This window comes from Mesoplodon densirostris, chromosome 1 (assembly GCF_025265405.1).
Source record: "Mesoplodon densirostris isolate mMesDen1 chromosome 1, mMesDen1 primary haplotype, whole genome shotgun sequence".
Taxonomy (NCBI): Eukaryota; Metazoa; Chordata; class Mammalia; order Artiodactyla; family Ziphiidae; genus Mesoplodon; species Mesoplodon densirostris.
The window spans coordinates 224,982,189-224,998,921 of NC_082661.1; the positions used below are offsets into that span (position 1 = coordinate 224,982,189).

Below are 16,733 nucleotides of genomic sequence, written 5' to 3' on the forward strand. Positions count from 1 at the left end.
CTGCCAACTAAAAGAATGTTTAATCATAAAAGCCAGCACGGTGCCGCTTAAAAAGGACTGGGCTGGGCGTGGGGAGGCCTGAGAACTTGATCTCAGCCCTGCACTAACTGGCTATAACTAGCAATGTGAACTTGGGCACTTCGCTTTGCCCCTGTACCCTATCACAATCTGAGTGTTGGACAAGGTGGTGGCTAATCTATCTTTCAGTTCTGAAAATGAATGCCTATCTAGGCCCAGATTAGGTTCTAAGATGGTGAAGAAAAGGGAAATTAATCAATGGGCAGGGGAATCGAGGTACCATTCAGGGCTGTGTTATCAGTGAGTTGTCCATCAAGCACACACCCTCCACCCCACTGCCTTTATCAGTCCTGTTGGAAGGTCAGATGTATCCAGAGGGAACTGTCAACATTTCCTTCTATCTTTCCAACTGTAACTCTTCTGTCCCAGAGCCCTTTATGTCCTTGGAACTACCTGCATTTCTATGTGCCCATATTCTCATGAGGCTATATAACCCTTCTTATTGTTTGAACCTTCCAGTTCTTCTAATGGGGAGAGCCAAATGGGTTGCTGTCTACTTAAGTACCTTGAAGCTCAAGGGGTGCAAAGGACTGGGCTCTCTCCTGCCTCTGGGGTACCAATGCCAGCTGGTTTTCACCAGCTGTTGGGGGAACGCCTGCAGCTGTCTAGTGCCCTCGTGAGAGCACAGCTGTGAAATAGTCAATTACTGGTGGGAGGGAGGCAGAATTATCAGAGTATAAGCAGCTCAGCAAAGCCAACTGGACCAATTCCTATGGTACTACTTCCTTTATGTTCTTAGAAATGGCAGGGAATTCCCTGGCAGTCCAGTGGTTTCCAGACTCAGTGCTTTCGTTGCCGTGGGTTCGATCCCTGGTCGGGGAACTAAGATCCCGCAGGCTGTGTGGCCTGGCCAAAAATAAATAAGTTAAATTAAATTAAAAATTAAAAAAAAATAAAAGAAAGAAATGGCACAACTGATACTTTACCGCACAAACCACTGAAGAAAATGCAAGTCCGTAGGCTGGAATTGATGGCACAATGGAATATCCACCAAAGAGACCGATGGCTTCATTTTGGGTAGCAGTGCAAAGAAAGAGTCATTACTTAGGCAGGGATTGGGCTCCCCTTCCCAATTAAAGGTCTCAGTGCCAAAGAAACATAAAAATCAATTTCTTCAAACCAATCTGGATACAGATGATAGAAGATAATAAAAAGAAGTATCTGAAAATAATGTTTCACCAAAGAACTCTTGTTTTTTGTTCCCCTCTTCTTTCTGTATGGTTCCTACTGTTAAGGGCTGGGTGATTACTATATTGGGAGTAAGTTAGACTAGGTCCAAAACTAGGTTCTGCCTGGCTTCATGTGGCTCAAGTCTAAGGCAATCATACGACTAGGACTTACCACTCAGACTACTGTTCTCATACAGAAAGTGGCCTAGGTGAAGACATTGATGGTAGATGTGCCCTTAGTTCAATTTACACAAAGCAAAGATTCACAAGGCCCATGGCATAAAACAAAGGTTTTGCAAAGCTATGGATTCTACAGGGCAGTGAGTTGGACATCCAATTTTCTGCTGGAGCTTCTCTTACAGCAACGGTTCATGAAACTAGAGCAAATTACAAAGCCCTTGCCATACTGTCCCACCAAATCCCAACTTTGTAGTTTACAAAAAAACAACATTTAGAATTACACACCGAAAGGTCAGCCTATCAAAGAATCCTTTTTAAGGTAGCAGCTTGTGCTCTTAAAATCTTCTCATGAAAGGGAGCCAGGCACTTGGGTTTCAGAGAGACACTGATAAGAAGGAACAATTAGTGGGTGAATGGGACTTTCACAATGGTTGTCACTTCCGTGGTGTCTTCTACAAGGAAAGCCTGGAGCTGTCTCTACGTGTAATCAATATATATACAAAAGCTAAAACCGCTCTGGGTTTATTATAATGAGATCATGCACTTGTGGTAGACATCACTTACTGGGAAAACAAAAGTACATGTCTTTGAGGTATAAATTATGACATCAGCAATTACTGCCCAGTGTTCCTTAGCCTTGGCTTGGCAGATAACTCAGGAATAACTCGGCTTTGTAACTCTGGGCTCTTCCCCACAGGAGCTTTCACAGGAGCCTCTGCCTGGCTCTTGTAGAGCTTCTGCCAACTACAAATTGGTACTTGCCACTGGCACTTGCCATCTACCTCTACAAGTATTAAATCCTGTGCTACCGAAGCTGCTGACTTTCAACACCCTATGAAAGGAGTTCAGGGTGGAGACCAGAAAGTAGGCACTCTGTGCTCTGGGAAAAACTGGCAGAACAGGTCTTCAGATAGATATTTTCAGGAGCTGATTTTATGAGCCCAATTCTTGCAGCTCCTCAAATCTAGAAAACCACTAAAATCCTTCATGGTGACGTCTGCTCCTGGTGACTAGCAGAAACCTTCTGCAAAAAAATATGTGTTGATTGTATGTACTCCCCCTTCACAAAAATCACATCTTTACTGACCTTCCCCCCTGCCTCTTTGGAGCATTTTCTCAGAGCTATCTGAAATGCTGTCTCCCGGGCTAGAGTCCTCATTTTGCCCCCAATAAAACTTAACTCGCAACACTCACGTTGCGTACTTTTTAAAGTCGACAGTAGAATGGCAAAGCCCCAGAAACAGAGTGAAGAGTAGTGACGTCAGGTAACAGGGGAGCAAAAAAGGATGGGCTGAGGGGGTGGAAAAAAAAAGAGTCACAGGTCGAAACCAGCTTGTCACAGCCCCATACACGTGCATTGACCTGGGTAGGCCAAGAGACCCGAGGGCTCTGAGGGCCTCCAGGCTGCACAGGTTCTCAAAAGCCTCCAGGCACAAGTGATGAAAGAGCTGGAAGGTGAGTGAAAGTGTCAAACCCTCATTAAGTCCAGGGGCGTTGGTGGTTCTGCCTGATTTCTAATCTCCTTTCTCTTTCTTCACTTGCTGGCTCCCCTGTCTATTTTAACACCATTCTACATTGTTCGCCAACTAAAGGTGACATTTTCCCAACCAACTTCCACAGGGCACCTCCCCTTCTACAGTAGCTATTGGGTGTTTCCCTTTGTGTTGAATGAACCGCACAGAAGGCTGGAACTCTATCTTATATGGGGTTACACTGATAAGTCTGTCTTCCTCAGGGTCCCAGCCTCTCTCTTCCTTTATCCTTTATTCCCTTCACTCCTGGGTGGTTTTCTCCCTGCCCACTCCAGATGCCATTCCTTCATTCAGTGGAATGCATAAATGCTGATTCATTTCATTGTTTCTCATGGAGCTATTTGCATCTGAACCAGAATAACTTTAAAGGGATACAACTACAATGTTAGAATTTCGGTGCTACTAAATCCTTGAGGGTGCATTGCTAGGGCACCAGAGCCTTCCAGCAGCCTAAAATCACACCCACATAATTCCCCCTACCCTTGTAGAAGGCCGGCCAAGATTCCTGTCTTTAGTTGGAAGCCTCACCATCCAATGGCACTGTATGGTACTTGTTCACACTGGGCTAGAACTGAGTATTTCCTTGTATTCTCAAAAGCAGGGGCCAGATCTAATTATCTTTATATCTTTAGATCCCAGCACAACACTTCCTACCAAGCAGAGATCAATTTAAAAACTGAATAAAGTCAGCTGAAAGAGCTCCCAATGGCCAAAGCTGGAATAATTTGAGCAACAAAATAAAGTTGTATTGGATTGTAACCCAAAGTACAAAGTAAATATTCATGAGTCCACAGTGATAAAAATAATTGAATAAGTTAAAACTCCCCACTCTGTAAATGTGGGCTGTGCACGGTGACTTCCTTCCAAGGAGGACAGTGTGGGAAGGGGAAGGAAAGAGTAACTTGACAGTGGAGAAAGCTGAAAAGCACTACTCCAGCCAGGTGATCAAAAACATCATCAGTCGTCAATCATCTGGACAGTATGTGGCCTTGCTTGACATAACCTGATGAAAACAGCACTTTATCTCTGTGATTTTCCTCATAAAAATACATCAGGGCTTCCCTGGTGGCGCAGTGGTTGGGAGTCCGCCTGCCGATGCAGGGGACACGGGTTCGTGCCCCGATCCCGGAAGATCCCACATGCCGCGGAGCGGCTGGGCCCGCGAGCCATGGCCGCGGAGCCTGTGTGTCCGGAGCCTGTGCTCCGCAGCGGGAGAGGCCACAGCAGTGAGAGGCCCGCGTACAGCAAAAAAAAAAAAAAAAAAAAAAAAAAAAAAAAAAAAAAAAAAAAAAAATACATCACCGCAGCCTAATCATGAGAAAAACATCAGACAAATTCCAACAGAGGGACATTCTACAATATACCTGACCGTTATCCTTCAGAAGTGGCAGAGTCATCAAAAACAAGGAAAGTCTGAGTAACTTCTACAGCCAAGAGGAGATTAAAGAGATACATCAACTAGATATAAAATGGTACACTGACTGGGATCCTGGAACAGAAAAAGGACATCAGGTAAAAACTAAGGAAATCTAAATAAATTAAGGACTCTAGTAACCATGTATTCATATTGGTTCATCCATTGGAAAAAATGTTCCGTCCTAAGGTGTTAATCATAGGGGAAACTATGTATGTGGAGGGTATTTGGCTGCTTTCCAAACTATCTGCTCAACTTTCCTGTACATCTAAAACTGTTCTAAAGAATAAAATCTATTAATTAAAAAAAAATCAAGTGGAGGCGAAAAAATGAAAAGAAAAAAGGTAACTGTTCAGTGCCCTTGCTCTTCCTATGGTTATTTGAAAAGCCACATGCAAACAAATAACTAAAAAACTCTTAGCCACTTTGGACTGGTGGTTCTTGTGAGAGATCCAAGAACAGCATGACTGTTTACCACCATCCCAGCACATTATTACAGGTTATCATCAGGAGAAATAAACAATCCCTACTCAGTAGGAAGGACTGCACTGGGATAAGTAAGTATTACTTAGTCCACCCAGGACTCCATCATTTTCCCAGCTTCCCTGAAGACAGGCTGGGACCATGTGACTAGTTCTAGCCAATGGGGTGTGAGTGGAAGTGGTGGCAGTTCTGGGTCAAGCAAGTGAAACACAGGTGTGCCTCCACCTCCCGCACGTTCCTCGTAAGTTGACCTTGGAGCCTTTGTGTTCTAGAGGGTGTTACTGCAGATGGAGACGGCCACAGGACCCAAACAAGACTTCACCAGAGGTAGAAAGAAACCTTTATGATGTTAAGCACTGAGGTTTAGGGTTCATCTGTCGAAATGGCTAGGGTCACTTACCCTAAAATACGAAGCGATTGCATCTCACAATTAAATGTTCCTTCCCTTCTGACAGAAAGTTGTTAATCATAACTTTTTTCCATATTTCCAAACACTGTACTTACCACAGGCGATGGTCCAATAGACCAAAGAATCTGGAGTCTGGTACAGGATGCGGTAAGGAGAAACCCGGGCACTGGAGTCCAACACAACATCAAGGGTGCCCACCAGGAGGCCTGAGGGCAGAAAAGGGGAAGAAATGAGTAAGGGTTTCCTCTAAATCCCCAGAGGCAGCAGCGTGGACACTCCCCTTCCGGGGGACCTGCCAACAAGCCCTCTCCCACCGCATCCCACCTGGACAAAACTTTCCTCTCAGACGTGATGATGGTGACTCTACGTTACTTGCTCCACCCACCTCCAAGAGACACTGCACAAGCTAAAAGAGCACTGGTTTCAGAAGCAAAACCAGCAAAGCTCCTAGCTCAGTCCCTGGCACGCGGTAGTATTAAATAAAAAAAATAAGGTATTAAGCACTGATATCCTGGGGTCTCTGCTTTACCTACATTACACCCAATGTGTATTATTTTCTCCCCTTTAGCATCCTAGAAACAAATCCTTAATTTGAGTAACTTGACAAAGCCACAGGTACCAGTGACGTACATCTGAGTCCGTGTACCAGGCTGCCCCATGTACTATTCTCGTGTGCCTCACTTTTCTTTTGTATTGAGAAGGTACAGTTCAGCTCAGCAAACAATAACTGCCTACTATGTTCAAGGCAAACCCTGTGGGCACAAAGTTGAATAAGACAGAGTCCCTAAGGCATTTATCATCCAGTAGGGGAGAGGGCCAAGCAGTATTTTAGGGCTGCATTTAGAAATGAACGGGGCTGTGAAACAAGCATTTCGCCATCACAACGGCAGAGTCCTTTGCCATTTGTCACGTCAATCGTTATAAGCAGAGATGCTTGAAGCCTGGTCTACACTCAGCTCTGCAAAGATGTAGTAATTAGGCTGAGGATCAGGAATGGTACTGTGGTAGCACGAAGTTGAGTTCTTCAGGTTGGCAACCTCAGTGATCTTGCCAGGTCCTGGGGGAAACTCACTCACATCATCCAAGTCGAGGCAAGCTGGAACATTCAACAAACGATCTTAGCAATTTATGGGTGAGAAATACAAATGTCCAGTGTACTGATGCTCACTTAAGAAGAGGCAGTGCCTTCTCTTGCCAGGAGTGCAAATTCTCTTATAACCACCTTTCAGCCAACATCCCCCCTCCAGGAAGGTGTGCCTCCTTTATCTGCACCAAGCTGGGATTAGACACCAAACATTTTCTATACTATTCTAAAATTACACGGATACACACACACACACACAAATTCTACAAAGTCAAATAAACAGGATTCCTTGCTTGGCAGGATGAATCTAAAAGATTTCCATAAAGTAAATGCCCATAATTCCTCTAAAGTCAGATGCAACCCAGCATAGAGCAGGGTTTGGACTCAGAAGGACCAGTTAGGAACTGTGGCTAGTTGAATAATCTTAGGACATTTTTTTCCAATGTCTTGGTGTTCACAAAATGGAAAATGAGATGATGTAAAATGGAAATGATATGATGATTACAAGATTTTTTGTTGTTGCTGATTTGTTTTGTTTTGGCCATGCCGTGCTCCATGTGGGATCTTAGTTCCCTGACCAGGGATCCAACCCATGCCCGCCCCTGAAGTGGAAGCACAGAGGCAACTACTGGACCACTAGGGAAGTCCCACAAGATTGTTCTTAAAGACTGAATACAATAAGGTTTGGGGGCAAGAGGCTGGTTGGAAGGAGGGGTTAGGCAACCTCTCTAGAACATGCCAAGACCCTCCCTTCTTTTTTTTTTTTTTTTTTTTTTTTGCTGTACGCGGGCCTCTCACTGTTGTGGCCTCCCCCACTGCGGAGCACAGGCTCCGGATGCACAGGCCCAGCGGCCATGGCTCACGGGCCCAGCCTCTCCGCGGCATGTGGGATCTTCCCAGACCGGGGCACGAACCCGTATCCCCTGCATCGGCAGGCGGACTCTCAACCACTGCGCCACCAGGGAAGCCCGACCCTCCCTTCTTTAATTTTACTTTTACTTAGGTTGCATGGTTACTAAGGATGGCTTTGGTATGGAACTGATGGTAGCTGAGGCCGGGAAGGGGGAGGTAAAGGCCCCTGCCTCCCTTGCTCTGCCACAGCTCCGTCCTGGCTGTGACTCTGTTATGACCAGGTCTGGGGCACGTGGACAGGCCATTTAACTTCTCGTGGATTTCATTTCCTCATTTGTAAAGTGGTTGTAATAGCACTTGCCTTCCCGAACCTGGGGTTAAGCAAGAAGCCTAGGGCAGGTTAACATGGGGCAGCCCTACAGTTGTCCTTTTGGTCTTTGTCCAAGGCCAGGAATCCACTTAGGTTCACGGCAGACCACAGCGACCATTAACTGACCTGCATACTCCAGGAAAAACAAACTTTCGCTAAAGGGTAAATAAATTCATTTGTTTGCTCTGGCCTGTATGAAATACATCAAAAAATCAAATATTTAGAGTCTTCAGAGTTTTCCAAGGAGTCGTCTTCCATATAATACCACACACGTGTGCATTTTTGTTTTGTATATGGTGATTCGGATTTACCGGAAGGACCTCTAATTACTCTTCAATTATCTGCAGATGGTAGAGTGTATTAATAGGGAAAGCAGAAGAGTGCTAGCTAAACTGGATTGCCTTCTGTGTTAACTAGAAACACAAAGACATGTGAAATACAAATCCATCCCTCATAACAACCGAATGTTGGTAATACTTCCCTCTTCTTTTTTTTTTTTTTTGCCGTATGTGGGCCCCTCACTGTTGTGGCTTCTCCCGTTGCGGAGCACAGGCTCCGGACGCGCAGGCTCAGCGGCTGTGGCTCTCAGGCCCAGCCACTCTGCGGCATGTGGGATCTTCCCGGACTGGGGCACAAACCCGTGTCCCCTGCATCGGCAGGCAGACTCTCAACCACTGTGCCACCAGGAAAGCCCCACTTCCCTCTTTTTGAATCAAAATACTGGAAGTCTCACATACGTTGTTTCTAGGGCACCAAACTTCAGCCCGGGGTTAAGGAGTCACAGTCAAGGATTAGCCTCTGTGGTTTAATGAGCCTCTAAAAGAGTGTCAGGGTAGATATAGATTCTTCCAAGGGCGAGCGCAGATCACTGGGCAGGGCAACCGACGAGAGGCAGTCCGGGTTCTGGAGTTCTTTAGTCCTGGCTCTGCCAACTCCCAGACCCAACCTCTCCGAGCCTCAGTTTCCCCATCTTTCACATCTCACTAGACTTCTGTAGTCTGTAACACCAAGGAGGGAAGACCTCTGAAACGGTCCAACCCTATCTGCCCATCTTGACCACCACAAATGTCCCCAACTACAATCCATCTCCACCATCCATTATCCTCATTAACAAAACCTCCAGTAAAGAAGTACCTTCTTTATTCAGAGGTAAAGAAAACTGAGTGGCTTCAAGGAGAGTCCCCTGGAGTGAGGGCTTCTGATTACATGCTAGCTCAGCAACCCTGAGCGCATGTCCATGAAGATTTAGATGAACACTAACAGGCTCGTCCATATTTACCACAGGCTCCATGCTGAAATATTTGAAAGTAAATTATAGACAGTATACTACTGGGATACTCACATTAGGTGCATATACAATTAGAAACATTTTGTAAAAGTCCTTTGAAAACTTAAGGCCCTGGATATCCCAACAGAAAGTAATGTCGTGAATTGAGACTCAAAGTTGGTCAACTCAATAAATACATTCTTCCATTCACTTTGTAGCACTGACCAGGATTTTCTCTCCACCTGGAATGTTGTGCTTGTCCGTCAAAGACCACTTCCCACCAGCTCAAACGGCAAACTCCTAATTATCTCACAACACCTCTTTCTAACCCTGATCTCCCTCTGAGTTCTGCTTCTGTAATACCCACTGCATTTATTTAAAATTACATGTACATTTTGCCTTGTTCCGTTTCTTCTCCTCTTTCCAGACTGGGAGCTCCATGATGGCAAGGTCTGACTGATTGCTTTGGACCCCTAGACCCCGCACTTTGCTTGGAGCACAGTGAGCCCTGAACACCCGTCTGATGAAAGGACAAGTTAGGTATTTTTAGAAAACCTAAATAATAAGTTATTACTGTGCTGCTGTCTAATCTCTATTGAGACAAGGAGCCGAGACTCTGGAAAAGAGAAAATACTCCTCCTATACCCTCTGTCTACACTGAATACTAGAAGATGGGAAATCTGAAATCTAGCCTAGAGAATCCCCGCCACCGCCACCCCCCAAAAAAGCAGCAATCAGGATTTTCTTAGAAGTCTTATTACTGACTCATCCCTCTGAAGCGGCTGTCAAAATACTGAACTTTTCATCATTTCCCGCACAAAGCACTGTTTTAGCAGCTGTTCTAGTCAGCTATTTCTGGTGTTAAACAATCTTTGATAGCCTGAGATAACTCAGTCAAATTATGGTCCTCAAAATAACTCTTCTCTGCACCTACCTATTACATTAGCTCAGAGGCATCTTGTAACATTAAACTGCTATTTTCAAGGAGATTCAGAAAACACTCTGCAGAACTGGTACATTTAGGCCTCCCACCAGCTGTGGGCACTAAAGGGTATGTGATGCAGACAGAGTCATTTCCACTCCTGGGTGGCCCCTCACCCCTCTGGGGGCAGGGATGTATCAGAAGAGTGTGGGACACATAGGGATGTGCCCATGGCAATGATCAGTCCATCTACTGATGATCCTGATAATTTAATGTTAAAGTGGACAAGATCCTAAAGCTTACTTGGTCTCCCTCAGCTTTGTAGCCAGTCAGAGATAGAGCCCTACAAAGACCTTGCTGGAGCGGTCTGGGGAGTGGGCTGTCTCCTGATACGGAAGCTACAGTAGTGCCCACTAGGGAATTCCCTGGCAGTCCAGTGATTAGGACTTGGTGCTTTCACTGTGGTGGCCTGGGTTCAATGCCTGGTCGGGGAACTAAGATCCCACAAGCCACGCAGCGCAGCTAATGCGTACTGAACACCACTGTTTAATGAAATATTTCAGAACCACAGAAAAGTATTGAAAGTTACAAAACACATATCCCACCACTCCGACTTTAACACTTGGCCTTATCTGCTTCAGATCTGTTTTGTTTTTTTAGAAGAAAATATAACATACACGGTAAAGGTCCCCCCTGTGCTCCCCTCAATTCTATTTCCCTCTCCATTCACCACCCTCCAGTTTTTTATTCTTCCCATCCAGGTCCTTATACTTTGACCCCCCTATGTATGTACATGAATATAGATTTAACACTGATGTATATTTTTAAATTTACATTAATGATAAAGAGTAGATATTGTTCTGCAATCCTTTTTACCCAATGTTTGTAAAATTTGCCCAGGCTATACTTGCAAATCTGATTCATTCATTTTAAATATTGTGTAATAGTCCGCTGTTTAAATATACTGTAACTTATCCATTTTCCTAAGGAAGGGTGTTTGGGTTTATCTTCTTTTTTTTTTTTTCTTTGCTATAATAGGCACTGCAATCATTCTCTGTACATGATCCTTAAGCATGCAAGCACTTTCTTTAGAATAGAATTGTTGGGTGATAGGGTGTGTGTTGAGACTTTATTCGTCATTACAAAACTCCTTTCCAAAGTGATTGTGCCAATTTACACCCGTAGCAGGAAAGTGAGAGAATATCCGTTTCTCCATAATATCTCCAACACTTCGTATTATCAGTTTTTTTTCCCACCCATCTCAAGGATGAGAAGCACTATCTATTTGTTGTTGAAATTTGCATTTTTCTGACGATTAATGAGTTTGGGTATCTCTTCCTGTTTATTGGCCATGCCAGTTCCGTATTCTGAGTTATTTGCCTTTCCTACTATGCTGACATTTGCTGAAACTTCCAGATCAGAAATTCAGTTTACTCTTTAGAGGCTTTCACTCAGATATACACTGGATTTCGATTCACTTCAGCAAAGACACACTGATATTTCTGAAGCCAGAGGGGCAGTACACTTGGATCTACTTCTTTATATATGTTCTGTATAAAGGCAAGACCTTGGGATCAGCATTTGCAAGCCTCTCTGCCTCTCTCCCATGTAAGGTTTGTGCAGGTCACAGGCTCCCACCGTGTCCTTCTTTGTCATTGGTGCCCTGCCTGTATGTCTTAGGACTTATGTGAGCTACATGATAATAGGCAGAAAGCACTTAAACAAGAACATCCAGAAGCAGTTGCTAATGGGTATACATACAAAATCCATCCACATCATAATTTTTACACTTCTCTGAATAAATCTTTTTTGTTTGCTTGTCTGTTTTTAAAGCCTTCAAGCCTTCACCCAAGTTATTTTACTTGATCTGGAATGTCCTCTTTCTTTTTCTTTCTGGAAAACGTCCATTTCCCTCAATATCCAGGTCAAAGGTCACAAGGCATTTTTTTGGTTTGTTTTTTTAAAAAGAGTCTGTGCTTTTTAAAAAATTTATTTTATTTATTTATTTATTTATTTATTATTTTTGGCTGCATTGGGTCTTTGTTGCTGGGCGAGGGCTTTCTCTAGTTGAGGCGAGCAGGGGCTACTCTTCCTGGCGGTGCACGGGCTTCTCACTGCGGTGGCTTCTCTTGTTGCAGAGCACGGGCTCTAGGGGCGCGGGCTTCAGTAGTTGTGGCACGTGGGCTCAGTAGTTGTGGCTCTCGGGCTGTAGAGCACGGGCTCAGTAGTTGTGGGGCATGGGCTCTAGCTGCTCCGTGGCATGTGCGATCTTCCCGGACCAGGGTTCGAACCTGTGTCCCCTGCATTGGCAGGCAGATTCTTAACCACTGCACCACCGGGGAAGCTGCAGGCATTTGTTTTGCTTTCTTCCCACACTCTCCCCATCCTCTCAACCCCCTAAATCTCCAGGCAACTAACTGTCCCCTTGTCTGTGATCTGCCAACCATCTTGCACTTCATATTACTAAGGCGATTATCACATTGTTTCCTACTGGAAAAAAAACTAGTTTCTCCCCACCAGGCTGTGAGCTCCTTGAGGCAGGCACAGCCTTATCTACCTTGGAATTCCCAAAGCCTGGAATAATGTCCCGCACATCATGCTGAATATTTATAAAATGGGCCCCAAAGTTTTCAACCTGATGGACATTGGGAGAAACCAAGAATTATTTTCAGAGCTTATTCATCTCTGCCCCACAGAACCCAATATAACAACTTCTAGCAAACTGGCCATAAATAATTAAACTTGTCTAAGAATTGGACAACGAAAGGAGACCAAGATTTGAGAAAAAGGCTAGAAAATCCCATCTCAGAGAGTGGAAGGTAATGCAGATCAAACTCATATCTGAAACTGAAATTTACCATGGGAAATTAACTCCTCTAATTTCTGGAAGCAATCTGTCACTTTTTAATGAATATTGAGATTGCTATGGAATGAAGTTGGATCCCAAACTAGAGCTATTTAGGGGAAGCATAAGTCTTTCTATTCTCCTACTTTTGGAAACTAGTCCAGAGATGAGCAGTTGTTGCCAAAAAAAACACAAGAAAACACAAAGATGTAATCAATTTAAACTCTCGCATCCCCCCACAGATCAGTAAACACTGTTTGCACACCATACTGCGCCAGGGGACCGGGGGAAGGATCAGGAAACTGCATATGTGCACAGCTGCGAAGGGGAAGGCTGGCATTGCCAGGTGAGGGTCAGCTCCCTACCTAAACCCGCACCTGAGCTTGTAATGTCACCAATGTGAAGGCCCACCTGGGCTACTGCAGGCCAGTCACAGCTGTGTGCAGAGAAATCCGGGCGATGGCTGGTCGCCGCCCGAAGAGGTAAGGGACAGAGGAGGTTTGGGGGGCGCGGTAGCTGCAGCTCAAGATGGGAGCAACGTGTTTTCTCAGTGTCATAACGTCAAAGAGTCTAATAGCCTTTCTCAAGCATGGGTATTACTGGCTAAAAGGGAGAGACCAATCCCAACACTGGAATTCTACTTTCAGCTTAGAACAGTCTGGGAGTGTTTTTGTTTTCATAAGTATTGCTTCTTTTCCGACCCCTCTCGCATATTTAGGTAAAAATGGTTTCTCAACACAGTTCAAACCATGATTATTGGTTGAAAAAGACCACACACAACTCTTCCCTCTCACCTTCACAGCTGCCTCTCAGGACCCTAGTCCAGCCAGATGTATCTCACATCATGGTTGCCATGAAATAGGACAAGTTACTAGAGGGCAGGGGGTGCGTCTACACACACACACACACACACACACACAACTTGTTTCTGTTTGTGGAAAGATGGATTAATGAGAATTCTGCTAGTGTAGGAAATACATTGCTGATTCTGTCAATTAGGATAGTTCTTCAACTCTCTGTGGTTAAGAATCAGTTTGTTTTTAGTTTCCAGTGTGTGGCTCACTGAGACATCTGTAAAATACAGTGCCTAGGAAATACTAAAATAGAGCTAGAGAATATGAAAAGAGACAAAGAAAACACAAGCCTCCAATTTTTCATCATTTAATTCAACAGACCAATGGCTCTAGCTTTCTAAATGTTTAATCTCAATTTCTCTTCTTTAGCTCAAGGCAGTTGAAACAAACAGGTTGCAAACCAGCACTTTAAATTAGCACCTAATTAGGGAAGAGGTGGCTGGAGGGCAGCAATAGTCATGGGACTGTGTTTACTGGAATCACGTATAGTTTTAAAGAGTACATTCAACTCTATGATATAACTTTTTATTCGGGAAATGAAAAAAATTATTGCTCTGCCACTGCAAGCTAAAATAAAATCCCACGAAGTCATTTCTCAATTGAAAGCAAGAATACATGAATAGGGAAAGGCATGAGGTTTTCGCTGTATATTTATTTCGAGGGGCCTAGGTTTAAAAGTGTGGTGAAGAATCAGCCTGAAACGAACATGATATTGTACATCAGTTACATTTCAATTTTTGAAAATAATAAAAATAAGTAAGTGTGGAGAATCTGAACTAGCCTATTAGGTGATCCCTGAAGAGACCCTTGACTCATTTCTTACCGATAGGGGAGCAGGCTCGAGGGGGTTAGAATGACAAGGTCCGAGGGGCAGGGCACCCCCCTCTGTAGTATATCAAACTAATTCTGGATCACAGGGTCTCTGAATTTCATGCTTACATAAGTACCCAGAAAGTTAGGGCTCAAAATATACGTTCATATTTTCCATCACAAAAGATAAAGCACAGGCTAGTTTATAACTAAACAGACTGGGCAGAAAACTGAAATCGGAAGAGCATTTCTCCTGCAGAGCCTTTGTCAAGCAGCCAATTAGTTCTGTGCTGCTCAAATCTTCCAAGCACCCTTGAAGGCCAAGTCTTCCAGGAGCTGCTCCATTTCACCCTGCAGGCCAGTCTCTTAAAGTCACATGCACCTTCTTCTCCTGCAGAAAGGGAGGGCAGGTGGAATTGATTTTTCCTTCTCTTCTGTGTCTGAGAAGGAACCATTAAAATATCTCTTTAATACCTTACTTTACACCCCAGTTAAGACCGGCTACATAATTTTTGGGGCCCTGTGCAGAATGAAAATGCATGTTCCCTTGCTTAAAAATTCTTAGGAATTCCTAGGCAGCCACAGTAGAACATTAAACCAAGCCTGGGGCCCTTCTAAATGCAGGTCCCTGTGCACCAGCATGGGCCACATACCCAGGGGCCAGCCCTGACCCGGGCAGTGCCCCGGTGATTTCATCTCCACAGGCAAGCTGTTGTTCTCAGACTTTTTTCAGGGATTCAAGTCTGCTCTGATACAGACTTCACAGCAACGAAGACCCAACGCAGCCAAAAATAAATAAATTTTTTTTAAAAATTAAAAATTAAAAAAAAATAAAATTACATCTAAGAAATGACCTAGAATGTCTATATATATTATAGTTCATCTATCAATGATATTTAGACATTTAAACTCATGTTCTCGAATAATTATTTAATGAGATGGCAAAACATATCTAGTATGTTATGTGGAAAAAAAACCCAAAAAACTCTAATTTTTGTTCTATATGATCCCACTCTGTCAAATTACGAGTATATTATTATCTATGCTATGAATTATAACATTATTATTAAAGATTACAAAAATGAACATATTTGGTGGGTAATACAATTTTACTTTCTTTTGTGTTGTTCTGTTTCCAAAAGTTTCTTGAACGTACATTCAATACTTATATGATGTAAAAAAAATTTTTGTTCTTTTCTCAATTACTTCCAACCTTCTACTTTGGGCTTTCTTTACTCAACAAGAGATCAAGTAAGCCATCAAGTAAACAGATGGTTACTGTGTTTACATTAAAGCTGCTCTTGGCAACCACAGGTTAGTAATCTTGTTGCTAGGATGCAACATGTCAGTTAGGGGTCAATATTTAAATGAATGGCATCCTTAAAACACTCTCAGATGGAGAGGGGTCTGGCCTTTGTCTTTCAGAACTTTTTTTTAAAGTTCATTTTTTTCCCTTTGGTATATAAGGCACAGCAATACAACAAATTGATACATATTAATACACACAGGGCTTAACTCAGTTGTAGTGACTGGGTGTTTTTAATAACTAGCTTATCTTTAAGTCAGGAAGTTTACAGTCCCCAAATAAAAACCATAAAAGTTAAATGAAGGAAATTAGTTACTCAACTTTCATCACTGAGTATTCATTATATTTTAAAACTGCATCTTCATTATATTTTAAGTACCCACAGTGTTGCCTTTAGCTACACATAAGTAAGGCAAATAAAGAGGCAATATGTGTTTATACCTACATTGGAAATGTCTGGAAGGATGTACATCAAACTGTTAATAATGGTTCCCTTTGGAGAATGACATCCGTATGGGGAGATGCCCCATAGGGAAGAAATTAGGAACTCTTTTAACTGTTAGAACTATATTTTCAAAAGTAATTGTTACGCTGTTAGAACTATACTTTATAAAACTTTGTATTCATAATTATTTACAAGATGCATATATTATAATAAAGCAATAACAAAAGAACTACTAAAGGAATACAAAATATCATAATGAAGAGCCTGCCAGTAAGATTTCATAAAGGATGAGACTCTGTAACCAGTCAGCTCCTGCTATTTTCTGTCATGGGCACCAGCCATCCTAAGAACTGCTCACCCTTAGCGTGCATGCATGGGGTCACACTGTATAAAATAAGGCTGCATTTCACCCGGGACTATGATCAGGGCAAACACACAGGGGCCTAAGTGGAAGATGAGGCTGGCCCATCACACCCTCTCAAGGGAATCTGAGCTGAGACAGAGGAGGAGGAAAGCCAAGTAGCTACAGAAGCGGAAGCTGAAAGGATTCCATGAGAAGGGAAGGCAGCAAACAAGCCAGATGACACAGAGGCAGAAACACTGAGCTAAAGAACAGATACACAGCAGAGGCTGAGGAAGCCTGGCGTCTTCAGGAGAAGAGAGCAGAAATGCAGAGCGCAGAGGAGTGGGCCATGATTGGGAGCCAAGGGGAA

General features: G+C 43.5%; 1 protein-coding gene across 1 annotated transcript in view; it reads right to left on the reverse strand.

Moving 5' to 3' along the window:
- TBC1D9 (TBC1 domain family member 9) overlaps positions 1–16,733 on the reverse strand; it is a 109,301-nt gene that overhangs the window by 50,652 nt on the left and 41,916 nt on the right. Inside the window, exon 2 of the mRNA XM_060115713.1 lies at positions 5,361–5,471. Coding sequence (XP_059971696.1) covers positions 5,361–5,471 — 111 coding nt within the window. The remainder of the gene's footprint in view (positions 1–5,360; positions 5,472–16,733) is intronic.